We start from the raw sequence: 26554 nt of genomic DNA on the forward strand, positions 1-26554 counted from the left end.
TTTGGAACATTGAATGTTGTAAATAAAGCATTACAAGAATTGGAGCACTTGCTAGATTTGCTAAATGCATATTGATGGTGAATGAAAACTGATGCATTGTTAGTAAGGAACTTTTGAATAGTAGTAAAAAAATAAAATAAAATTTGCACAGTAGTAATTTTGCAGTGAAATTTACAATTACGATGCAAAATTGTTAATGCAAAATTAATTTCATTTGTAATCGTGATTAAAATGCGTAATTTTTCATTTCCTCCTAATGTCGTGAAATATTCATCAATGTAAAATTGCCAACTGACTTCAATGCATTTGATGAAAATTAATATTTGCATGAATGCCCATATATTTTTTTATATCTACTCAGCAATGCAAAAATGTGTGATCTCATACCCATTGACTTCAATGCATTTGGTAAAAATGAATTTTGACATGTACTCCCATACACTTTCACACGTATATTAATTTATGTGAAAATATGCTCAAAACACTAGTGAATTTCATATTTACAGTAGCAAGAAAAAGTATGTGAACCCTTTGGAATGATATGGATTTGTGCACAAACTAGTCATAAAATATGATCTGATCTTCATCTAAGTCACTCCTGGGCAGAGTAACAGCAGTGCTGAACTTTCTGCATTTATATACAATTTGTCTTACCATGGACTGATGAACTGCAAGGCTTTTGGAGATACTTTTATAACCTTTTCCAGCTTCATGCAAGTCAATAATTCTTAGTCGTAGGTCTTCTGAGAGCTCTTTTGTGCAAGGCATCATTCACATAAAGCAATGCTTCTTGGGAAAAGCAAACCCAAAACTGGTGTGTGTAACGATGGGTGTCAACACGCAGAGAGAATCTGATTACTGGTGATCTGCAGAATCACCCGCAATGCAGATATACACCAGATTATGGATGATCTGCAGTATCACCAATAATCCGGGTTTGTCTAACCTCTGGACACCAGTATAATGTGAGTGTTTGGTGTAACAGTACAACTCTGAGTATAGACCACCAGGGACCCTGGTGGCCTGAGTGACTTGAGGAATACTCCCCTGACTGTGGGGAATATTCCTGTAACCTGAGGACTCCCTAGGAGAGGGACCCAGGCTGGGTTGCAGGAAGCCCTGCTGCTAATATGAACAGACTGGCCCTAGCTAGGTGTGAGGGCGTATTCTCTATGCCCTGCAACCGGGCTAAGGCAAATACACATACAATACAATCCTAGCTCTGGGTGTGAGGTCCGTGATCACAACACCCTGGAACTAGCCTACCGAATACCCTAGTCTTGGGTGTGAGGTCCATGATCACAACACCCCGGAACTAGTCTAGAGCATAACATAGAACTGACACAGTATCCTAGTCTTGGGTGTGAGGTCCGTAGTCACAACACCCCGGAACTGGTCTAAAGCATAACATAGAACTGACACAGTATCCTAGTCTTGGGTGTGAGGTCCGTTGTCACAACACCCTGGAACTGGTCTAAAGCATAACATAGAACTGACACAGTATCCTAGTCTTGGGTGTGAGGTCCGTAGTCACAACACCCTGGAACTGGTCTAAAGCATAACATAGAACTGACACAGTATCCTAGTCTTGGGCGTGAGGTCCGTAGTCACAACACCCTAGAACTGGTCTAAAGCATAACATAGAACTGACACGGTATCCTAGTCTTGGGTGTGAGGTCCATAGTCACAACACCCTGGAACTGGTCTAAAGCATAACATAGCCACAAGAGTAATCTAGCTCAGTGTGAATCCCCAGGTCCAAGTGGCTCTTACACACTGTAGGATCTGACTGTGGTCTGTGTGCCAACACATAAGCATTCGCAACGGCAGACAACGTGAGACTGAAGGACAAGCAGCTATATAGTGCAGCGCAGATCAGCGCCGCCCAGTCCCCTTCAGCCAACCGCCGTTCGTTCTGGGATCAGCTGACCAGTAGAGTCAGCTGACCCCTTTCTGCTTCCCATAAAGCTTCTGCCTCTCGGCGTATTCCTCAGCCTATGTGCACAGGAAGGCTAAACCACATCAGACACATGTCGCAGCGCAGAAACCGCCGGGCTGAACGCGGAACTAGCCGTCAGAGCACGCGGCGGCTTTTCCGCAATCCTTCACAGTGAGCGTTTTTTATAGGACAGGGTAGCTGTAACCAACACCTCCAATCTCATCTCATTGATTGGACTCCAGCTGGCTGACACCTCACTCCAATTAGCTCTTGGAGATGTCATTAGTCTAGGAGTTCACATACTTTTTCCACCTGCACTGTGAATGTTAACATGGTGTGTTCAATAAAAGCATGGAAACATTTAATTATTTGTGTGGCATTAGTTTAAGCATTTATGCCGCGTGGACGTAAGCTTCACACTAGTCACGTCCCTGCAGTTTGGGAGGCTGTGCCGGCGATCGTGCGGGCAGATGCCCGTGATCGCAATGTTGCCGGCAACAGGAGGGGATTGGCTGTATTGTCCACCGTGCCAATCTGTACATTTCAGCCGAGAATAAACACTGTTTTTGTTCAAAAACAGTGTTTATACTTAAATAGAGCCACCGCGATTCCTTCCACCGACGATTTCCACCACTTTCTGCCACCAATCATTAGATTTATGAATGAGAACAAAGTTACATAGTTACATAGTTATTTTGGTTGAAAAAAGACATACGTCCATCGAGTTCAACCAGTGTAAAGTACAACACCAGCCTGCTCCCTCACATATCCCTGTTGATCCAGAGGAAGGCGAAAAAACCCTTACAAGGCATGGTCCAATTAGCCCCAAAAGGGAAAAATTCCTTTCCGACTCCAGATGGCAATCAGATAAAACCCCTGGGTCAACATCATTAGGCATTACCTAGTAATTGTAGCCATGGATGTCTTTCAACGCAAGGAAAGCATCTAAGCCCCCTTTAAATGCAGGTATAGAGTTTGCCATAACGACTTCCTGTGGCAATGCATTCCACATCTTAATCACTCTTACTGTAAAGAACCCTTTCCTAAATAAATGGCTAAAACGTTTTTCCTACATGCGCAGCTCATGTCCTCTAGTCCTTTGAGAAGGCCTAGGGACAAAAAGCTCATCCGCCAAGCTATTATATTGCCCTCGGATGTATTTATACATGTTAACCTCCCTAGCGGTATGGACAGAAATGTCCGTTCAAAAAAACATGCTGTGAACAGTATAAACATGCATACACATCAATACTCTCCTGCACTGTATACTAGACCCTTGCTTGACACATTTTGGCAAGTTACAGGGAAAAAAAAGTTTTAAAAATAAATTTTATCACTGTTTGCACAGAAATCCTGGGGAAATTGAACGCTGGGAAGGTTAATTAGATCCCCTCTAAGGCGTCTTTTCTCTAGACTAAATAAAAGCAGTTTATCTAACCTTTCTTGATAAGTGAGACCTTCCATCCCACGTATCAATTTTGTTGCTCGTCTCTGCACCTGCTCTAAAACTGCAATATCTTTTTTTGTAATGTGGTGCCCAAAACTGAATTCCATATTCCAGATGTGGCCTAACTAGAGAGTTAAACAGGGGCAATATTATGCTAGCATCTCAAGTTTTTATTTCCCTTTTAATGCATCCCAAAATGTTGTTAGCTTTAGCTGCAGCTGCTTGGCATTGAGTTAACTTGTTGTCAATGAGTACTTCTAAGTCCTTCTCCAAGTTTGATGTCCCCAACTGTATCCCATTTATTTTGTATGGTGCTAGACCATTAATACGTCCAAAATGCATGACTTTACAATTGTCAACATTGAATTTCATCTGCCATGTATGTGCCCATATAGCCATCCTATCCAGATCCTTTTGCAATATGACACTATATTCCTGAGAGTTGATGATTCTGCACAATTTTGTATCATCTGCAAAAATAGCAACATTGCTCACTACTGCATCTACTAGGTCATTAATAAATAAATTGAAGAGCACTGGACCCAGGACAGACCCCTGTGGGACCCCACTGCTAACAGTCTCCCATTTTGAGTACGATCCATTGACCACAACTCTTTGTTTTCTGTCCATTAGCCAGTTCCCTATCCATGAACACAGACTCTTCCCCAGTCCTTGCATCCTCAACTTTTGCACCAGACTTTTGTGGGGAACAGTGTCGAAGGCCTTTGCAAAGTCCAAGTATATCACATCTACAGCATTCCCAATATCCATATAAGCATTCACTACCTCATAAAAGCTGAGCATGTTAGTCAAACAGGACCTGTCTTTAGTAAACCCATGTTGATGCTGAGAAATAAGATTATTTTCTACTATGAAGTCATGTAGTTTCAAAGTTTCCATTCATTAATCTCCCCGCAGGCCACCTGTGATGCAGGCTTCCATTGAAGCCTGCGTCACTTCCCTAGTTACAATGTAGCAACACATTGCTTCCTATGTAGCGTACTTGTATGCTACATAGGATTTTGCTCAGCAGGGACATCTTGCGGCCAAATAGTAAAATTACATCTACTGACTTTAGGGAATAAAAAAAAATTAATATGAATGTCAAGAGGGCATATTATTATATATTTATGGGCTAAAAATAAGCGATGGATGTAAAACTAAAAAAATGTACTTTTATTTCCAAATAAAATATTGTCACCATACATTATACTAGGGATATAATTTTAACCACTTAACATCTCAGTCGTTTTCAGCTTATGCATCCGAGCAATGTTCACCTCCCATTCATTAGCCTATAACTTTATCACTACTTATCACAATGAACTGATCTATATCTTGTTTTTTCCGCCACCAATTAGGCTTTCTTTGGGGGGTACATTTTGCTAAGAGCCACTTTACTGTAAATGCATTTTAACAGGAAGAATAAGAAAAAAAATGAAAAAAATCATTATTTGTCAGTTTTCGGCCATTATAGTTTTAAAATAATACATGCCTCCATAATTAAAACCCACGTATTGTTATTGCCCATTTGTCACGGTTATTTCACCATTTAAATTATGTCCCTATCACAATGTATCGCGACAATATTTTATTTGGAAATAAAAGAGCATTTTTTCCGTTTTGCATACATCACTATTTACAAGCTTATAAAAAAAAAATAGAGAGAAATATTTCATCTTTACATAGATATTTAAAAAGTTTAGACCCTTAGGTAAATATTTATGTGTTTTTGTTTTTTTTATAGTAATGTTTTTTTTGTTTTTTTTTATTAAACATTTTATGTGGGCATTTTTGGGAGGGTGGGTTTTAAAAGTGTTTTATTTGGGGAAATATTGGTGTATTGTAATGTTTTTGGGCATTTACATGTAGTTTTACATTTTGGCCACAAGATGGCAATCTCGATTTTTTTTACATGACGTCACTCTAAGCGTACAATGTACGCTTAGAGGGACACAGCTTCAGAAAGAGCGAAGCTTCCGAGAGAAGCTGTCGCTTTTTCAGCGGGGGAGAGGAATCAATGATCGGGCTCCCCAGCCCGATACATTGATTCCGTGGCTACCGACTCCGCGGCCGGGAGTGCGCGTGCACGCGCGCGATCGGCCGCGGGAGCGCGCGGGAGCGCGCCTGTCCTCCTTGACGTTTTTATACTTCAAGGAGGACAAAGTGGTTAAAGTTGCAAAAACCAGGATAAATGGGAAAACAAGATGTGTGGATTTTAATTACGGTAGCATGTGGTATTTTAAAACTATAATGGTCAAAATCTGAGAAATAATGATAAAAATAATTCTTAACATAATGTACCACCCAAAGAAAGCCTAATTGGTAGCGGAAAAAAACAAGGTATAGATCATTTCTTTGTGATAAGTAGTGATTACGTTATTAAGGAATGAAAGGGAGGAGCGCTGAAATGGAAAAATTCCTCTCGTCCATAAGGTGAAAAATACCCGCGGGCTGAAATGGATAAGCAGACTGTGATTGTCTATTGTTGTGACTTATGATGAAGATCAGATCACTAATTTGACTAATTTGTGCAGAAATCTGTAACGATTGGTGTCAGCAAGAACAGATTTCTCTGACTATTGGTGATCTGCAGTATCACCAATAATACAGACGCTATACCTGATTATGTGTGATCTGCAGAATCACCAATAATACTGGTATAGCCAGGACCAGGATAACCAATGTGAGGGTATGTGTTTGGTGCAACAGTAATGATAGAGATACTCGCTATTCCCAGAGGAGCTGGGAGATATGAATATATCTATGTAACACAGGAATACAAACTCCAGCAAGCTGGAGATACATACAATAGTAAGATAGTTCACCCGAGGAGCGGGTGGAACTATGCTAACAACGAGTGTACTGATCACCCAAGGAGTGGGTGATTCAGACTGTACTGTAGTCACTATTACCTGAGGGGCAGGTAGAGGTGATAATACTGTAGTGACTATTCACCTGAGGAGCAGGTGATTCAGACTGTACTGCAGCTACTGACCACCTGAGGAGCAGGTGATTCAGATAGTACTGCGGCTAGTAATCTCCTGAGAGGCAGGTGATTTAGACTGTACTGCAGCTACTGACCACCTGAGGAGCAGGTGATTCAGATAGTACTGCAGCTACTGACCACCTGAGGAGCAGGTGATTCAGATAGTACTGCAACTAGTATTCACCAGACAAAGCAGGTGATACTGGCAGAAAATCCCTCACCAGTGACTAGGCTCACTGGTGAGGATAGAAGAATCAGACAAGCAGGTTTGGCAACGAGCGGACAAATACGGTACAGAGACAGAAAGCTAGATCAGAGTAGTATTTCAGGCAGAGTCGGCAACTATATCAAAGGTACAGGATCAGTAAACAGAAGAGTAGTCAAGCTAGCAGAAGGTCATAACAAATAATACAATTCAATTAGTACTTTAAGCTATCAACAGAATCTGACTAAGTGTGGATCCCCAGCTCCAGCTGGTTCTAGCACACTTTAGGATCTGACTAGGTCTGAGTGCTAACACGTAGCATTTGCAATAGCAGACGCGGAGCAACTGAACGACCTGTCCTATATATACTGCACGCGCTCCACAGCGCCGCCCCAGTCACTCAGCCAATCCGGAGCATAGCCGGAGTCAGCTGATCGCCGCATCAGCTGACTCCCCTTTTAGATGCATAAAGGTCCTGTCGCCTGGCGCGCGCGCGCATAGCCCTTAGTCTGTGAGCAATAGAAGGACCAGGCAGAGCACCAGCGTGTAGCCGCGCGGCGGAGACCGCCGGCTGTGACGCGGAGATAGCCGCCATGCCGCTTGCTGTTGCGGCCGTATCTCCGCTATTCATTACAAAATCCATGATTTCAAAGGGTTCACATACTTTTTACCGCTACTGTATATACAGTATCTTCCATCCAGTAGCTAATGGTACATTTCAGCCCAGTCTAATGCAAACCACTGGTATACAGTTTAGTGCAATCTTCTTTTTCTACCCACTTTAAACTGATCACTAAAATCATGTATATATTGGTTCTAAACTGTGCATAGAGGTTTGAACAAGGATAGCAATTTTTATGCTGGTGTGATGTTGATGGTATTTAATTGGGACATTTCTTTTCAGCCAAGAAAACATATTGTATCCACTCTGTAAATTGACTTGTGAACTTTGAATTTATGATCTCTCCATTTCAGTCCTAGGTATATGTTGGTAAAGTAAACAAAGGCGTCTTATCTATTTGGCATTAATATCTCACAACACTTGAGGGATTAGAAAAAAGCCTTGCAAAAACCCCTTTTGATGTCCTGTTGTAGTTAAAGCATCTGAATTTATATTTGCAAAAAAATCTATGCGCCTCCTGGTGTTCAAATGTATATAGGCTGTGTGTACTAACATCTTGATAACCTACAGGAATACAGTCTGAAGAAGGCTTATTAACCAAAAGCTTACACTTTTCCTTTTAAAGCAAATTAGAAAATAAATCGATGAGATAATGAATTGTATGTGTAGTATGGATAATAAATAGAACATTAGAAGCAAAGAAAATATTTTTATCCTTATTTTCAGTTATTTAGCTTGATAACATTGCATCAGAATTTTACAGTTGCCATTTAGAATCCACACTTAACAAAACAAAGCAGTAAAACCCTATCCCAGGCTGTCTCTCACTGTTTCTTAAACACCTTGGCGGTAATGACGAGCTCAGCTCGTCCATTACCGCCGCGGTGGATTGCTCAGCCCCTGGAGGGCCTTTTTAAATAAAATTTTCTGTGGGGTGTATAGCTAGCACTTGGCTAGCTACTTAAAATCAACAATCCCCCCCACCCCGCCTGATCGCCGCAGGCCCGCTCTGATCCACCCCGATACGACGTGGAATACATAGCGCCCCCCGGTGCCCGCGCCGGCGCAGCCTCTCCATAGCCTCCAGGGCTTGCTATGGCGGCGATCGGAACTGCGCATGACGTCGATGACATCAGACGTCATTCCTGATCGTCGCCATAGCAACGACTGAAGCTATGGCGGAAGTCTGGGCCATCACAGGATCGCGGCCAGGTAAATATTATCGGCAGCGATCGGAGGGGGGGGGGGGGGACAGTGCTGGGGGACTTGGGGGGAAAGTGTAGCTAGCCTAGTGCTAGCTACACCAACTTTAACACATTTTTTTTTTAAAAAGCCACCCGCGGCTGCATGGCCGCAATTAATTGAACGCCAGGGTGGTTAAAGCTCTCTAGAAAACAGGACTGAGTTTGACCAAGTTAGTTGACTAGCTCAGAGCAGCTCTTTTGCATAGATAACAACTCAATTTTTTTAACTCTTCCTGTACTAGAAAACAATATGAGACTCTTTTTTTTTTGCTACTTATGTTCTATTTATTATCCGTACTATCCGTACTACACATACAATTCATTGACTCATAAGTCTGTTTTTTTTTCGCTTCAGATTTGCTGTAAAGTGGTCTGAAACAATGACATAACATTCAATAAAAATGTGTTTTCCTACTTTTTATCACCCATACAGTTACTATGTTTGCTTTTGTGCACAAGTAATATCGTCTGTTTACAAATTACAAGTTCCCAAAGTATGGTTTATCGACTCTGAAAGCTGCCATTGAATTTTATTCAAGCTGCTTTTTATTATACTGCTTTTTATTATAAAGTCTTCTAGTGAGCTGTTCTGAACTGTGTGTATGCTTGACACAGAGAGAGCTTCACAGAGAGCTTGTTTTCAGTTGGTACACTAAATTTAACAACTGAGCAATGTAAACAAAAGATACTGTTATCTTCACTTCAGATTGGATCCTAAGCTGAAGGGGTTTTCCATGGCACAACAAAGTGCTGTGTTTAACTATTTGAATGCGGTTCTGCTACAGTTTTTTTGTGATGGTAGCTTTAATGCTGTAAGAAATCTTTTAGAGCAAAGAAGAAATTCTGAGTTTCAGACTACTTTAAGTTTGCCCATAAATGATATGATCCTGATTCAAAACTTCCATGTGTTAAAATAGCTACTTAAAGTCATGTTATTTCTGGGAAACCCAGCAACTGCTGGTTTTAGGTTTGCATGTAAGTGTAACGATCTGCTCTGCTGTCTGCACAGGCAGACAGCTTTTTGACCATTTTTTAGGTCTGAGTGCTGCAGGTCCGTGGAAAAGAGACCTGTCTTCACTCTGCAAGTTTCAGAGTTGCTGTTCTGGTGAGGAATTTGCATCCACTTGTCATGCAAATTGCTTAGCTGCTTCCTTTGATGGCTTGCACTATAAATACCATTTCCTCCCAGAATTCCCTGCTGGTCACGAAGGTTTGTTCCTGCTAACTTACCTGGAGTCTCAGCCCTCTGCTATTGTTTGCTAATATTGCTATCTTAGAGTAGTTCCTTGGGAGTGCACTTGCATTCCTTCTAGGTTAGGGAGGTCTGTCTGTTTGGATCACATTCGCCCTAGCGTTAGAGGCGGTGGATCTCTCTGTATTCTATCTTGGAGTTTAAGCTCGGCTGCGGTTGACTGCTGGTTACTCCTTCTGTCTGTCTTGTTGTGCGGATCGCACTCGCTCTTGCGGAAGAGCAGTGGATCTTTTCAGTCCTGTTCCTGTGTACGGATCGCACTCGCTCTTGCGGAAGAGCAGTGGATCCTTTCAGTCCTGTTCCTGTGTACGGATCGCACTCGCTCTTGTGGAAGAGCAGTGGATCCTTTCAGTCCTGTTCCTGTGTACGGATCGCACTCGCCCTTGCGGAAGAGCAGTGGATCCTATCTGACTTGTTCCTGTTGTCTGTTTGTCCGGAGCAAATGCTTGCTGTTGCCTGAGGTTAGGCAACCGATTAGCAAGCGTTTCTGTTATTTATTTGTTTGTGTTTCTGGGTTCATTTGTTAGTCAGGGTTGGCGCATTTTGTCTCTGTTGCGCTTCTCGTGCGGCGACCGCGTTTAGCTAGTGCGTTTGTTATTTTCCTTGGCGTTCTGATCATTATTGTTTGCTGTGTCTTTCTTACTACACCTATGCTCTGTCTTTACTCAGTCTTGTGTCGCTATTAGCAATCGCCATTCTTGCGATTGCTCTCCCACTTGGTCTTCGCTGTTGTGTGTTCACCGTCGCCAGGTGGCGACTAGATTGGTGGACATACATACAATCTGTCTCTGTGCTCACTCTCTCACTAGGGGCTATCTTGCCCAGTATTGCTTCCCCTCGTACAATTCCTACCTGGCATCTGTGGCAGTGCAGAGGGTTCATTCCTCTGCACTCCACAGCTCCATCTGCCGGTGGGAATTCCCATCTACAGGTGCATTGCACCAAAGCTGGGTTCTGTTATTCAAACGCTTGTGGAGGATTTCCGCAGTGTCAGTGCACATCTAGTGCACTGACCACGGAGATAATTCCCCATTCGTTACAGTAAGTAATCCTTCCCTTTTAAATAAAATAGTTTAGTTTGGATCTATGGATTTGAAAAACTGTTTCGACTCCAAAGCTGGATTGCCTAGAAAGTCTACAATACCTTGGGAAGCATATCAATCTTCATTACATTTATGCGACCTGTACAAGACAAGTGAACACGAGACCGCCTTCCTAAATCCTCCACTATAGTCTTTAAGACTGTTGGAAGTTCAAACTAAACATGTTCTCCATGTCCAATATTCCTTGGTAACCGATATTGTTATAATACTATCTGAAAGGAAATGTCCCTTTCAGTTGTTTTATCTCTGTCACTGAGAGAGTGACATTTAAGATTCCAGTTTTTGATATGAGCTCCAAAATCCTCCCTTTGCTTCATAAAGTTAGGAAAACAAGGCACCATAATGTAAAGCAACAAGACATCAGAGAAGAGGGCTATTTTATAGTTTATATAACTAGTTTGAAAACCTTGAATTGCCTGATTATTCTCAAGGGCCAATGCTAGATGTTCCATGAACAGCACATACAGAAGAGGGCACACTGACTTGTAACCTTTACTAATGTGGAAGCTGTCTTATAGGATCCCATTTTCCTTAAAGCAAATCAGCAGTGAAAAAAAAGATACTTACCTGTGGAGAGGGAATGCCCTGAAACCTAGATAGCCTTCCCTTTTCTCCCTTGGTGTCTTGGTTCTAGAGCTGTCAACCCTGTTTGAATTTGCCACATTCACGCATACACATTATGGAGCCGCCCGTCTTTAGCAGTATTCAGGGACATGAGTGCTCATGAAGCCTTCTGAAGTAATGTATATTCGACCAGTTGGTTAAATAGTTCTAATGAGGCTGGCAGCACTGGAACAAGGGGACTGAGAGGACAGGGAAGGCTCTTAATAGAATCCAGAGCCTTCCCTCTCCATAGGTTAAAGGCTCATACACACGGGGTACGGCCGTCGCCGCAACCACGTGGCACGCGCGTGTTGCGGCGACGGTTCGCCCGTGTGTATGACGCGCGCGCCCCGGACCGTCGCCCGTCGGAGCTGTCGCCAGGCGATTGACATGTTCAATCGCCGGCTACAGCCGTCGCCGCAACCTCGCCGGAACTGTCGCTAGCCCCGCATGTGTATGCGGGCTAGCGACAGCTACCCACACACAGTACACGGAGCATCCGGCGGGGGGGAGGAACCTCGGCGACAGCTTCCGCCGCATCGCTAATCCCTCTGCTGCCGTGTGTATGCAGAGGGACTTGGCGACGAGCTGTCGCCGAACTGTCTCCGAACTGTCGCGCACACGCTCCCGTGTGCAGCGACAGCTACAATTGTCCCCCCGTGAGTACTTAGCTTTAGTATCTGACATTTTTTTTCACTTCAGTTTTACTGTAACCCCGGCTAAAGAGTTGGTTTGTAAATAAATATTAGGTCCTAGACTAATTTGTGCCAGAGTATATCTCAGAAACGTACAGTGAATCCAACGTCTACTAATATACAGTGCAAAATAGCGCTGCGTAATATGTTGGCGCTTTATAAATACAATAAATAAATAAAAATAAATAAATAAATACCATCCTCAAAAGTCCAGGCTCATATGCTAGTTAGGAAGACTTAAATTAGATTAGGTAAATGTGAGGAGCTAAAGGGGTTATGGCAAAATAACAAAAAAAGAAAAGTGATTAACCCTTTGCACATACACTGAGAACTACTATACACCTGTCACTCAAACATACTCAATTCAGGATACAGCTATTGCCCCTACAGCTAATTAAAAGTCAGAGGTATTTGTTTACAAAAAAATGCATAATTCTGTGTAGTCACATTTGCTACAAAGAGGTTTCATAAGTGTCCCTTGCTTCCCTGACCCACCAGAGATTATCGTTAGAGTGTTATTCTTGGCCTACCTGTACTGAAGGAACCCACCTTGATCCAAATGTATTGCATTAAGCATGGGAGGTTTCAAATGACCAGAGATTACGGTTAACCTAAGTGTTAATCTGTGATAATGTGCAACAATTTGTCAGCTCATTCTTTGGCTTTGGGAGCATTGCTATGTGAGTGTGCAAGGACTAGAAGTGGAAAGTTTTTAGCATTAAAGTAAAGAACAGTTTGGTTTGTTAAAGAGAATCTGTATTGTTAAAATCGCTCAAAAGTAAACATACCAGTGCGTTAGGGGACATCTCCTATTACCCTCTGTCACAATTTTGGCGCTCCTCGCCGCATTAAAAGTGGTTAAAAACAGTTTTAAAAAGTTTGTTTGTAAACAAACAAAATGGCCACCAAAACAGGAAGTAGGTTGATGTACAGTATGTCCACACATAGAAAATACATCCATACATAAGCAGGCTGTATACAGCATTCCTTTTGAATCTCAAGAGATCATTTGTGTGTTTCTTTCCCCCATGCACTGAAGTTTCAGGCTGCTCTTTTCTTCTTGCAAACAGCTTTGCCCTTGTTTGTAATTCCTCAGTATGTGAAAGCCCAGCCAGCTCAGAGGACGATTTATCCAGCTGATTAGAGCAGCTTCTCTCTTCTCTCTTATCTAAATAACACACAGGCAGTGTGCATAGAGGGGCCAGAAAGGGTGAGTTCATAGCAGAACCACAACACTGAAGAACTTGGCAGCCTTCCAGACACAGGCCGACAAGTCTGACAGGGGAAAGATACATTGATTTATTACAGAGACTGTCATAGTAGAAAGTGCTGCAGTTAGCCAGAACACATTAGAATAGCTTTTGGAACATGTAGGATGATAAAAAACAGGATGCAATTTTTGTTACGGAGTCTCTTTAAAAAAAAGCCAAGTGATGAACAATCTGACAGGTTTTCCACAGGTGGGCAATAGTGCCTGAGGCTGAAGCATAGCGATGAGAAGAAAAAAGGTCAAAGAAAAATCCTACCTGAGAAGAAATAATAAGCAAGATATATTAAACAGGTAAAAGTGTGTGGGTGTGTAAGGGGGGGGGGGTGTCAAGAAGGTATATTTACACTCCAAAACAAAAATAATGCCCATGAAAATCCACTTCAAGCTTGTTGTAATGATCTGAATTGCAGAACTATTTTCAACTTGAAGGCAGAACTCAGTACGGAAAAAAAATCATATGTGGAATATGATGATCCATGTTCACCAAAATATTTGTCAAAATTTACTTGCAGTCTCAGCCATGTCCTACCCATTCAAGAGGCAGCACAATGAGATGCTCCATATATGAAATGTAATCCAAGAGTTCCACACACTGCCTTGTAGATAAGTTTGTTTATTCACAGTGCCAGATGTCCATTCAGCAAGCCAATGAACGTTTCAGGGCGACAACAGGCCCCCTTCATCAAGGCATATACAGAATGATATCAGAAATAGGACCCGCAAAGACCCCAAAATGTTGTTGGTTTGCTGAATGGACATCTGGTCCGCACATTCCACACAGTGGAGTGTGCGGACCTCTTGGATTATGATATGACTGTTATACCAGTGAATTTCACGTCCTGGAATACACAGGAGGGCCAATTAGGACATGAAATTCACATCCTGAAATCTTAAGAGGTTAAGCAGTAACATGCCTCCAGATGAAAGAATTAAGTAGCCACGTGCCTCCAGATTTAACAACTAAGAAGGTGCCTGCCTCCAGACACAAGAATTAGGCAGCCATTTTCCCCCAAATAAAATAATTATCTAGCCATGTTCCCCTAGAGATCAGTATTAGGTAGCCAAATATGCCCCAGCCTACCAGTTAGCAGTGCTAGGTAACCTGGTTAGTCCCCAGATAGCAGTATTAGGAAGTCATGTGCGCAACACCTCCATAGTAGTATTACTTAGTCATGTGTTCCCCCTAGATCTATTAGGTAGATAGATGTTTTCCCCAATTACCACTATTAGGTAGTTCTATGAGCTCCCAAAAAATAATAGGTGACCATATGTGACCAAATAATATTAGGTAGTCAGATAGTAATAGGTAGCCAGGTGTACCCCCCAGTAATAGGTAGCCAGGAGTACCACCCAGTATTAAATAGCTAAAGGTGTCCTAAGTATTAAGTAGCCAGAGGTACCCACCAGTATTAGGTAGTGAGAGGTAGCCCTCGATATTTTGTAGGAAATTGTGCCCCTTAGTATTTTGTAGCCAAGTGTGTTCCCAGCATTATGTAGCCAGAGGTTCCCCCCAGTAGTAGAAAGCCAGTGATAACACCTACACTATAAGTGGGCCCTACAGTATAAGTAGTCAGAGATGTCTGAGTATTAAGTAGAAAAAAATTCCCCCGGTATTTGATAGCCAGAGGGACCCCGAGTATAAAGTAACAAGAGAAGCCCCCAGTATTAGGTTACCAGGCCTTTCTCTGAGTATTATGTAGCCAGTGGTGGTCCTCAGTGATAGATAGCCCCACCAGTATTAGGTTCCTATCCTCGATTTGCGAGCCAATCGGTGTAAAGAAGTAGCTCACCTCTGCACGCTCCAGCAACGTGTTTTCCCTTCATCCTACTCCTAGTTCCCATCTCTTTGGCCCCAGCAGTGTCTGTCATCACATAATGGGGGTCACATAATGAGAATCACATCAAAGACAATTTGATGTAATGTCTCTTTGGAAATGATGGGAAATCTATACAGCAGGAATAAAGACAACAAAAAAATGTAACAGGTTCCCCCCTTTCCCCAGTAAGTTTTGGACATTTGAACATCTCACATTGGCTCTTTATATATTAAGTAAATTATGTCTTGCAGGCAATAACACAGCTGGATGTATTGATCTTCTTCCCTGATGGTGTCGTGCATGGGATCCCTGTGGGTGGCCTTGTCCTTCATTCTATCCCTCATCTTAGGATTCAGTCTAATGTCCTCAGCATGGTTTAAAAACAATGACATGTCTTTTGGAGTCTTCATTCAGTGCAGTGGCCAAATTAGTTCTCCATGCAACCAGACCTGTATTGTATTCAGGACCTTGGAGGAAATCCCAGATCTGTATTGGAAGGTAACCAGAAACACATCCAGTTCTATTAACATTATGCTGTCCAGGCTATTTTAAATTCTTCAGTTATTGTTTGTTTGTGACTCTTCCATGTTTAATTATTTATACTCAGTAAACTGTAAGCTACTGCTCTCACTTGTAATGCTACTTGTAGGTTAAACCTGGAAATGCAGACCCTAGAACTCACACAACTATGAAAGTCCTAACCCACAACAGCAACACAATATATAATTAAGAACCTATGTTCAGAATTAGTTGGCTCCTAGCATGAGACACATTATTGCTTGTATTACCTTAGCTCACAACAAACCTCCAATAGTAATCTCAAATTATATTCTTATGTATTGTATATGATCTTATGTTTTCTCATATAAGACATGCCAAAGTATTGCTAATTCCCTGTAGATACAGCAGACCATGTGACAGCTCTCCATAAACATGGAGGATGGAGACTGAGCCACAGACTGCTTACACAATAGCACATTGGTGGTGTCTGTGTAAGGGGTGTGTCCTGGACTGCCTAGGGGGTAGACTTCCGGGCATAGATTAAAAAATACAATTAAATCCAATATGTGCTCAATTAAAAAACATAAAAAATCTTAAATGCATTTAATGCACTTTTTTTTATATAGCCAGTGAAGATACTTGATGGCGTGTTGATCTCAACTCATGAAATACATGCACAAGACCTTTGCTACCCAAAACAATCCTCTTCCATCCCTGGCATCTGTGTGCTATAAGGGAGTGCGCCTGTTCCTTAGAGTGGAAAGGGTGCCTGCACCACTACTATTTTCCAGCACACAGAAATGGGAGGCAAACAGGAAATAATGGGACCATAGATAGTGAAGTTAACACATCACAGTCCTCACCTTTATGTGTGCAAAGAATGCATGCAAAAGTATTAAAGTATGGTTATCTCTACTACCAAAATAACTGCTTCTCATTGAAAAAGTGCTAAAAGTGTATGTGGAAATGCCTGTGTAGGGTGTACTCATCTCACAATACCTACCGTTTTTTAGTCTGTTTGTTTTTTAAGGGGGGGGGGGGGGGGGGTCTGAAGCACCCAGAGATACAGTTTGCCCAGCAAGTTCATGGTGAACCAAAACTCATGCAGTATTGAGGATCAACCAATCAGAGACAATCTGTATGCATGTTGAGTTATCGTGGCTCTGTACAATTAACAAGCTGACACATCATTACATTCCTGCAGTCCCGGAGGTGTGTTTAGCTTACAGGGACAACAAGAAATGATTTGCATATTCAGCAGTGATGCATTGCGGGAGACAGAAAAGGTTTGCTCCAATCTGAATCATTGCAAATACCTTCTGGTTTAACCACTTCCCAACTGAGGGGTTTTACCCGCTGACCACCAGAGCAATTTTCACCTTTCAGCGCTCCTTCCATTCATTCGTCTATAATTTTATCATTACTTATCGCAATGAAATGAACTATATCTTGTTTTTTTCGCCACCAATTAGGCTTTCTTTAGGTGGGACATTATGCCAAGAATAATTTTATTCTAAATGTGTTTTAATGGGAAAATAGGAAAAAATGTGGGAAAAAAATTATTATTTTTCAGTTTTCGGCCTTTATAGTTTTTAAATAATGCATGCTACTGTAATTAAAACTCATTAAATGTATATGCCTATTTATCCCGGTTATAAAACCGTTTAAATTATGTCCCTATCACAATGTTTGCCGCCAATATTTTAGTTGTAAATAAAGGTGCATTTTTTTCAGTTTTGCGTCCATCCCTAATTACAAGCCCATAGTTTATAAAGTAACAGTGTTATACCCTCTTGACATAAATATTTAAAAAGTTCAGTCCCTAAGGTAACTATTTATGTATTTTTTTTAAATTGTAAATTTTTTTTTTTTTTTTTTAATTACAAAAAAAAAATTGGGGAGTGTGGGAGGTAAGAAGTTAATTTTTTGTGTAAAACAAGTTTATTTGTGTGTAAAAAATGGTTAGGGTGTAGTTTTACTATTTGGCCACAAGATGGCAACATTACCAATTTGTTTCATGCGACCTGCAAGCGTCCTACCGGACGCTTGCAGGAAGTAGAAAGAGGCTGGGACTTTGTTATTTTTTCACAATGATCGCGCTGCTCAGCCGAGCGGCAGCAGATCATTGCGGGGCTTAGATCAACGAACGGGAATGGATTTTCCCGTTCGTTGATCTCTGGGCGAGCGGGCGGCGGCGTGTTTACTAGCGGCGGGCGGCGTGTTTACGAGCGGGAGCGCGGACAGCGGCGGGAGTGCGCAGAGTATGGATTTCTCCGTCCCTGGGGGTGAAAGGATGGAAAAAGGGGCGGAGAAATCCGTACGCGCGGGGGTAAAGTGGTTAAAGTACTCCTGACCTGGTTTCCTCTCCCCCCTCCTACTTTAATATTGTTTAATTACTGGTGCTGTGACTAGCACAAAGCACCATCCTCCCCCCTCCTGTGCCCTCTGTAGTCCCCGTTCTGCTCAGGCATAATCTGCGACTGAGGCAGAACGTTGATTATGTGTAGAGAGGAAGTGACAGTTCTTCCTCCCCTCTGCTCGTTTATAATTCACCCCCCTCCACCTGCCGCTATAGTTCCCCATATGATTTACTGCACACAATGCGCAGGGGAGATGCGCTGAGAGCGATCCAGTGGTATTTGAGGTAGGAAGGATATCCAACCTCAAATACCACAGGACTGCTCACAGCACATCTTCCTGCACGCTGTGTGCAGTAAATCATAAAGGGAACTATAGTGGTAGGTGGAGGGGGATGAATTATAAACGAGCAGAGGGGAAGAAGAACTGTCACTTCCTTCCCGCACATATTTTATGTCTGAACGGGGCCGCAAGGGGCACTGGAGGGGTGGGGGGGGGGAAGTGCTGTGTGCTAGTCACACAGCACCAGTAATAAAACATTTTAAAAGTATGAGGACCATGTACCAGGAGTACTTTAAGAAGGCAAACTACAGTTTTGCGTAGTATTATAGTAAGAGGGCTTTGAGGTCCTTTTTAGCCCCCCTTAAGCACTCCTAGAAGTACTGATTCATCATGAGCTTGTTGGGAAATTTGTAACCCTAACTTTTACACACTGGTTAAACCTACCTTTCTTTTACAAATGACATTTATTAACTCAAATAGCACTAACTATTCCCTTTAACTACTTAAAGTGACCCTCCAGACTAAAAATCTACTCAGCAGCACTGAAAAGGCTTGGTGTTTCTTTAAAGAACAAGCGACACCCATGCTAGCCTAGAAATAAAAAAACACTTATATAAGTAGATAAATACTAGTTCTACTTACATAACAGATGTATTGTGCTATCCACGTAATAATTCCTGTGAATTTTTATAAAGGAAAAGCAGAAAATCCTATTGTAGGCGGTGGCCATTCTGCTAAGCTAACACTGACATCATATCCTCCCTGACTCTTCTTTCCCCCCTCCCTTCTCTTGCTCATTGTGTATTCATTAGCTGCCCTCCTCCCAGAGTCTTCAGACACTCCCACTGAGGTGTATACTAGGAACTGCACTGTCTTTTTTTCTTTTCTCCTCCAAAACACTGAGTCACCTCAGCCTTGCTTCTAAACACAAGTGAGCAGGGGATCGTGTTTCAGATAGGCTAGGCAGGGAAATAAATGGAAGAGGAGGAATATATTATAGATAAAAGAACCCCAAGCATTCTACTGTTTGGCACTAACTACTAAAGGGCCAGTGCTCCTTAAGTATGTGATAACTCCAAACCATAACAGCAGAACAAGTTTTGCAAGTTTTGAATGCAGGATTAGCATCTTTATCACTTAATTTTTTCATATAATTTATTGAAAGTAAGAATATTTCCAATTCTCATATCAATTCCAGTACAACATATCATCATATTCTCTTCTCCAGTTTTAAAAAAGTTACATAATACAAAATAAACAAAACTCACAAAGAAACCCCCCTCTACTCTCCCCAATCTTCAAATCAATTATCTCATAAAGAATCCAACATTATTAGACTTTTCTTCTTTAAAGATCCCCTCTACCATTTAACATCCAAAATACTTACAGAAGTAAAACATTATATCCGTTTAATTGCAGGAAGCTCCACCATATCTCCATACTCCTTAGTATCTTGAAATTCACTCCATTTTCCGCATTTTACATTAAATGCTTCTAATCTATCCTGCTGAAAAGCAATCTGATTCTCCATGCTCTTCACCATATTAACCCTTACAACCCATTCTTTAAGGGTTGGAGAACCCTGGCATCTCCACTTAACTGGGATAAAACTTTTAGCCGCAATCAGGAGCTGGGGAACAAAAGATCTCTTATATTTACCAATAGACATAGATGTTCCATGCAGCAATACCTTTACTGGATCCCAATCGCCACAATCTTCACATAATTTCTCAATACAATCCAACACACCCTTCCAAAAATCAGATATTACTGGGCACTCCCACACTAAATGCATTAGAGTCCCCTTTGCTCCACGCCCCCTCCAACATCTATCACTCACCCCCTGGAACATTGTAGCCAACCTATCTAGTGTTCTATACCATCTTGTTAATAATTTAAAGTTAATTTCCTTTATTCTAGAACTAACTGATGTAGCATGGGCCAAAATACATATTTTCCTTTTTAACCCATCATCTAAAGAGATGCCAGCATCCTCCTCCCATCTACTCAGATATTTAGGAAATTCTCCCTCCCTCAATTTATTCAACTCTTTATATAAAAATGATATCAGATGCATGGGAGGAGCCTCCTTCACAAATAATTTCTCAAATTATGATAGTTTAGTACAAATGGAAAGATTTCTCCCCTTCTCCGCCAAAAAAGTGTTTTCATTGAGTATGCCTCCAAAAATCAAATGGAAGTTGATCATATTCCTCACGCAACCGGAATCAAATTTTAATTTCTCCATTATTCATAATATCTCTTAAGATTACACCTCCCCTCTCACCCCATGATCCAAAAAAAACCCCTTTCTTTCCATGGCGGAAAAAAAGGAGAATCCCCCCAAAGGAGTCATCAAGGAAATTCCCGCAGACCAATCCCCCTTTTTATTAACAACATCCCAAACTTTGAATATTCCTAATCCATACGGGTGTCCATCTTGGTAGATCTTTACATTTCCCAAGGAGCCAAAAAACTTTTGCCAAATCCAATCCAACCAATACCTTTTCAATATCTACCCACCTCTTTCCTCCACCTCCATACGTCCAATCGAAAAGTCTTACCATCACACAAGCTCTACAATAAAGTTTCATATCCGGAAGCCCTAACCCCCCCCCCTTTTCTTTAGGGGGTACCAAAATCTCATATGCTAATCTTGGGGGCTTCTTCTGCCAAACCTTTATCACTTAATACACTCAGACCAGTTGCTGTTTAAATTAGATTTTTATGGTGGCAATAATGCTTTAACAGTTTCACACCATCAGAACTTTGTTTTTCTTATCCAAGCCTCTTTTTTTGGCTGCACAGAAGCTAAGCTCCGCCCCATCAAAGAAACATGCCCGGGCATTTTTCCCCTGATACTGTGCAAAAGCATGATGGGATTTCTGATGTTGTTGTTCTCGTTGCCTAGTAACTGAGAGGGGTGATCAGGACACAGGACAGTTGTAACTGTGTCTCCTGTCACCTCCTTTCAACCAAAAAGATGGCTGTCCCCATGAAATAACAAACATTTGCCTGGGTGGGTGAGTAAGAGATTACCTACCAATTTTAATCAACATAACTAATGTAACTTAATATGACAGTGTGTTTCTTCAGGCTGAAGTTCCTCTTTAAGGACCATAGGCTCTCCCAACTCCCCCCAACACCCCCCCCCCCCCCCCCCCCCCCGGTGACCAGACGATTTTTTACAATTGAGTGCTCTGCAGCTTTAATAGCTTGCTGCAGAGCCAAACAACTTAGCACACAAATGAATTCCCCCTCCTTTTCTGCCCACCAACACAGCTTTCTGTTGGTGGGCTCTGATCACTGCTGCAGAGCTGTTGTTTTTTATTAATTTATTTGTAATTTAATTTTAAAAAAAAGTCTATTCTTAAATTCATTTTATTCTCTCCCCCCTTTCCCCATCAGCCAATCAGCACGATCCTCTCTCAAGGCATCAGCCTTTGAGAGGGAATCGCGATTGGAGTGTCTCCAGGGGACAGCCGAGCCACAGGGCTGTCCCCAGTACAGCACTGCATTAGATCACAGCGCTGTAGAACATAAACAAACGGCCGTATGTTTGTTTTACAGTCTGCTAGCGGCGATCGTCCAGGACTTGAGCCCGATCAGCGTTAGGCGGTCCTGGGGGGAGCCACCTAGCGGCGCCTTTCGGCGTTAAGCGGTCGTAAGGTAATTAATATGACACTTAGGTATAACTAGGATTGAGTTGTGTGATCAGGTGGGAAATAAAAGTTTGGGAGAGAGCAGGCTCTGTGCTGGGCGGACAAATAAAGGTCATTTCAAGTGTGTGCTGGCAAAGACTGCTATATTTGAAGTACTTTTTTGTTTGTTTGTTTTTTTGTTTGGGACAAGTACTAGGCTTGTAAGTTGTAAAGAGAAGTTCTCAACATTAAATTTAGATAATAGCCCATCCTCTGGCCAGGTTTTTGTTAATATTTTGTAATCTGTTTTTCTGTAAATATTAAATAGCTTCTGTGTAGCTTGTAGAGCACAAAATAAGCACTGGAGTTGTTAAATAACAGGACTGTCTCCAGACTTGCTTTCCACTGTGCTACTAGGCAAAAGGCACCTGCTTCCTATACCCCTGTGTTACACAGCCCTTGCAGCTCCCCCAAATTATATTTGTTTATGGAGAATAAGTACTTTCCTGGATGACTCCAAAACTAAACCCATAGCAAAAATTAAGAAGTTGTGAAATAATTGTATAAAACTATCCATGAAAATAAAGTCACTGAGTTGTGTTTATGGTAATTATGTTGACTAGAAGATGGGGAAAGTCACCGCCTTCTTCTCCCCTTTGTTTCTAATTTATGCCCCCCCCCCCCCCACCCTTCAGCACCTCCAGCCGTATATAGTTGCTCACTTGGTTGGAAGCATCATTGTTAGGTTGCCGGTTGGTATGATTTATTCTTCTCAAGTTCCATAGGAAATCTCAAGCTTGCTTCTTCTTCACTTTTTTTGTTTTTGTTTCAAACTTGGTACAATTTCGTGACTCCCCTTTAAGAGCAATCTGATGATAAGGTTGGTAGAGAATTGTTTTAAAAATAACTGATGTCTGAAAAACAATCACACACATATTTCTCAACTGCAGCTACTGTATGCTTGCAAAATATTAAATGTTTATTTGTACTTCCGGAGCCCAGTGAAAAAATCCTATAAGTACTTGTGGAGGGAATACCCATCTCACAATATAGGCAGCCAGATGAAAGTAGACATGTATCTTACTGAAGGACCTTACACTACCAAGCCCTGTCTTTATTCAGGCTAAAGCCATCACACATTGTGGAATATTTCATTTCACCAATTTTAGATTCAGCACTGCAGAAGTGCAGATGAAAACTATGATGTGTTAATCTGATTACATAATCTGTCTATTCATGGTCTAATTATTCCAGCCTACCTCCCATTTCTGTGTGCTTCCAAATAAAGCATGTATAATTAGATGAGTATACCCTCCACAGGCACTTTTAGGACTTATTTCACCGAGCAGCAGTTCTTTAGTGAGTAGAATTAAATAATTATCGTTTTGCATGCATCCCTTGCACACATGCAGCTGGGGACTATCTTGGTTACGTAATCTGTGTGGAATTATATGAGGCCTCTTACCCCTCACTGGAGATTACAGGTGCAACTCGAAAAATAAGAATATCATGCAAAAGTTAATTTATGTCAGTAATTCTGAACCAGACGGAGACACTATTTTAAACTGATTAGATTCTGACACTTTGAGCCTAGAATATTGAACCTTTTCACAATATTCTAATGTTTTGAGATTTTGATTTTGGAGTTTTTATAAACTGTAATCATCATTACTGACATAAATGAACTTTTGCACGATATTCTATTTTTTCGAGTCTACCTGTATGCACAAACAAATTAAGCAGAGGGATCACACAATTTGCATTGAAAGGCAAAAAAAATTATATTTTTTTTTAATTTTCACTTAGGGATCAGCACACATTGCAGATAGTTTGCAGGGCCGGGCCGAGGCATAGGCTGGAGAGGCTCCAGCCTCAGGGCGCAGTGTAGGAGGGGGGGCACAATTCATTCAGCTGTCATTCCTAATTGTGTTTGAAGCAGAAATAAATAAGAAAAGGAGATAGATGTAAGTGACTACAAGCCAGATAACTAGATATTAAGGTGCTGGGGGCCCTGAGGGGCCTCTTAGTCTAAGATCTATCAGTGTGTGACGGCTGGCGTGGAGGGATGGAGGGGCGCACTTTGGTGTCTCAGCCTTGGGTGCTGGAGGACCTTGTCCCAGCTCTGATAGTTTGCTATCAGCATAAGCTCAGAGTAAGAACTTGTACATACTGGAGGGTAAATTTCTGTGTTATAAAATAAGGATAAAATTGCTAATGCTAGTTGGCAAATTATCAGATCTAAGGCGTAACTATAGGGGGCAACCCGAGCCTAGACTTGTAGGCTGTCCTAATTGCTTATTCTCCTTTCTTTCAGTAGAAGGGCGGCCCTTCAGAGCAGGTATTGTTGAGGTCACACTTATGATTGCAGGCAGTCATGGCAAATTGGCCTCCTGGTTGACAGGGTGCAAATGCATTGTGAATTGCAGAGTGGTGGCAGGTCCTCCTCGTTTATCTTCTGTGTAGCCAGGCACCTGGCAGCTAATCACCATGCGGCTTGCAATACCTGTCACGTGAAGGGAGCCGCATGATGATTGGCTGCACAGCGCGGAGCTACACTGAAGAGGGGAGCAAAGAAGACCTGTCCTGCTGCTGAAAGCAGGACATGTATAATGCTACACTGCTGCCTCTCTGCATTTAACCCTGCTTTTGCTGACCGGAGCAGCAGGCCACCTTTGCTACGGACCCCTGAGGAAGGGGGGGGGGGGGTTATGCCCTTGGCCAGAATCCAGTTTTAGGGCATTTTAGGCATACTTTGGTGTAAGCATACAAATACTTTCAAGATGGAATAATACTATTGCATTGCTGAACCGTTCTCTAAATTTCATCTGAAGGAATCTGTGCTTCAGGTGATGTTTCTGGAAGTCACATTTCCTCACTGTGTCTGTCATAAAAGGGCTCCATGCCTTTGAGAATGACCACTAATCAGCCTTCGTCCTGCTCATCTCATTTACCTGAAGGCACGTTGGTGGCGGCTAGGAAGGCACATCAGAAGTGTGACTTTATCAGTTCTTCATATCCCCAGATTTAGCAGCTCAGCCAACCAGGATTCAGGGAGCTCAAACATTCTCACCATTATAGCATGCACTGTCCTACTCTACACAAAATAGCTGTCTCCATTATATACGGTATTGTATAAGCCTTGGATGTATTTTAAACGTTTGACAGAAGAATGATTCAGCCCCTTCTATTTTACAGATTGCAGCTGTGATACTCTTTGCCGGATGGCTGCTGATGAGTTTTGGAGCGTTACTTGTTTTGTCATGGACTGTCATACCTGGAGGAATATGTCAGAGAAGAGTGTGTACTCCGGCCAGATATACCCAGATTACTGCAGGTACTCGCTGGGTGAAGTGCTGCAACTAACTACCGTAACTAACCTTTATCTACAGATCAGCCTGAATTTCCAGTATAAACAAAACATTAAAAGGTTCTGAACCATAGGGTTAGGCCCGGTTCACAATTGTGTTTGCCACAGAACCGGCCGTACGGTTCGGTGGTCCGATCCGCTGAACGGACAAAAAAATGCAGCAGAACCCAACTTTCCGGACCATTTCACTCAGCAGAATGGAAACAAAATGTTTTGCAGCTACATAGGAGCAAATAGAAAACTGACAGTTTACAGCACACTGGCTGTAAAAACTGACACTTTTTACCTGATCCTGATGGCGGATCCGTACGGTCGGCGGATCCGTACGCAGATGTGAACCGGCCTTAATGTTATAGTGTCATGTCCCCTCTCCTCCCAGATCTGTTTTACATTGAGGTAAAATCAATCAGATGAAAAAATCCATGGACCTGATTTCCTAAAGCATCTCCGGTGGTCCCTGTGGATCTTCAGTGAGGATAACATAAGTCATATAAAACCTTAGCTGCATGCTATTAGGTGGAAAATGTTTGCAGTCTGTACTAGGGTCATGTTATAAAATAATAGAAGTTTACTCATTAAATGACACTTTACTCTTTCTATAGTGTCAAAATGTAAAAGGCCCAATTTTACATAAAACCAGCTCTGCCGATAGAGATGCTTTAGTAACTCAGGCTCTGTGAGTGCTATTATATCCATATGCAATGGCTTTAGTTAATAAAGAAACAGTAGGTTAAGGTTCTGTACTTTGAGACCATTATAGTTGAAGAGAAAGCTCTGGAGAGGTCAAATGTGGCTGCAACATGTATGCATAGCTCCCAAATGTCTCTCTTTTGGAGAAGTCATCCATCTTTGGGAACTAAAACCCTCTGTCCCTCTTTCTCCCTAAATTGTCCCCGTTTCAGGACTGGTGTACAGATCTGTGTGAATATATGTATTTTTCTAATGAAAATGTGGTTAATTGACTCTAAATATTGCTCTAGAGGCAAGTGTCACATCTACTGTACATAAACAACAGAGTGACTAGGTACTCAATAGAAGAAATTGCTAATCATTGCCAAATTGGCTGCAGCAAGCCGTATGAACCTGTCCTAAGTCTGGTTAAACAAGTGAAACAATACACAGTCAACATAAGGCCAGAAGAAGCAAATGAAAAATATATTTAAAAATTAAAGGTTATAACATTTAACTTATAGGATAACTCTACATGATGTTTGACGGA

General features: G+C 41.9%; 2 protein-coding genes and 1 long non-coding RNA gene across 11 annotated transcripts in view; 1 reads left to right on the plus strand and 2 right to left on the minus strand.

Annotated features, from left to right (window-relative positions):
- Positions 1 to 26554, minus strand: part of SGSM1 (small G protein signaling modulator 1) — a 556432-nt gene that overhangs the window by 312409 nt on the left and 217469 nt on the right. The gene's annotated exons all lie outside the window — the stretch shown is intronic.
- The window catches only part of LHFPL7 (LHFPL tetraspan subfamily member 7), a 49730-nt gene that overhangs the window by 286 nt on the left and 22890 nt on the right, over positions 1 to 26554 (plus strand). For 7 of the 8 annotated variants that reach the window (XR_011021937.1, XR_011021938.1, XM_068239149.1 and 4 more), the window contains exons 2-4: positions 13560 to 13660; positions 15438 to 15684; positions 25164 to 25302. Coding sequence is in view for 6 of the 8 variants with exons in the window: in XM_068239149.1 (XP_068095250.1) it covers positions 15475 to 15684; positions 25164 to 25302 (349 nt within the window). In the remaining 2 variants the exon portion in view is untranslated. Of the gene's footprint in view, positions 1 to 13548; positions 13661 to 15437; positions 15685 to 25163; positions 25303 to 26554 lie in introns of all 8 variants that reach the window. The other variant, XM_068239118.1, reaches the window with a different exon arrangement.
- LOC137520793 (uncharacterized) lies at positions 15408 to 25546 on the minus strand. Its single transcript, XR_011021940.1, has 3 exons — positions 25243 to 25546; positions 22691 to 22837; positions 15408 to 15672 (listed from the first exon to the last, which is right to left on the minus strand). It is a non-coding gene; the product is annotated as an uncharacterized lncRNA (long non-coding RNA).

This window comes from Hyperolius riggenbachi, chromosome 1 (genome assembly GCF_040937935.1).
Source record: "Hyperolius riggenbachi isolate aHypRig1 chromosome 1, aHypRig1.pri, whole genome shotgun sequence".
In the NCBI taxonomy this organism is placed as follows: domain Eukaryota; kingdom Metazoa; phylum Chordata; class Amphibia; order Anura; family Hyperoliidae; genus Hyperolius; species Hyperolius riggenbachi.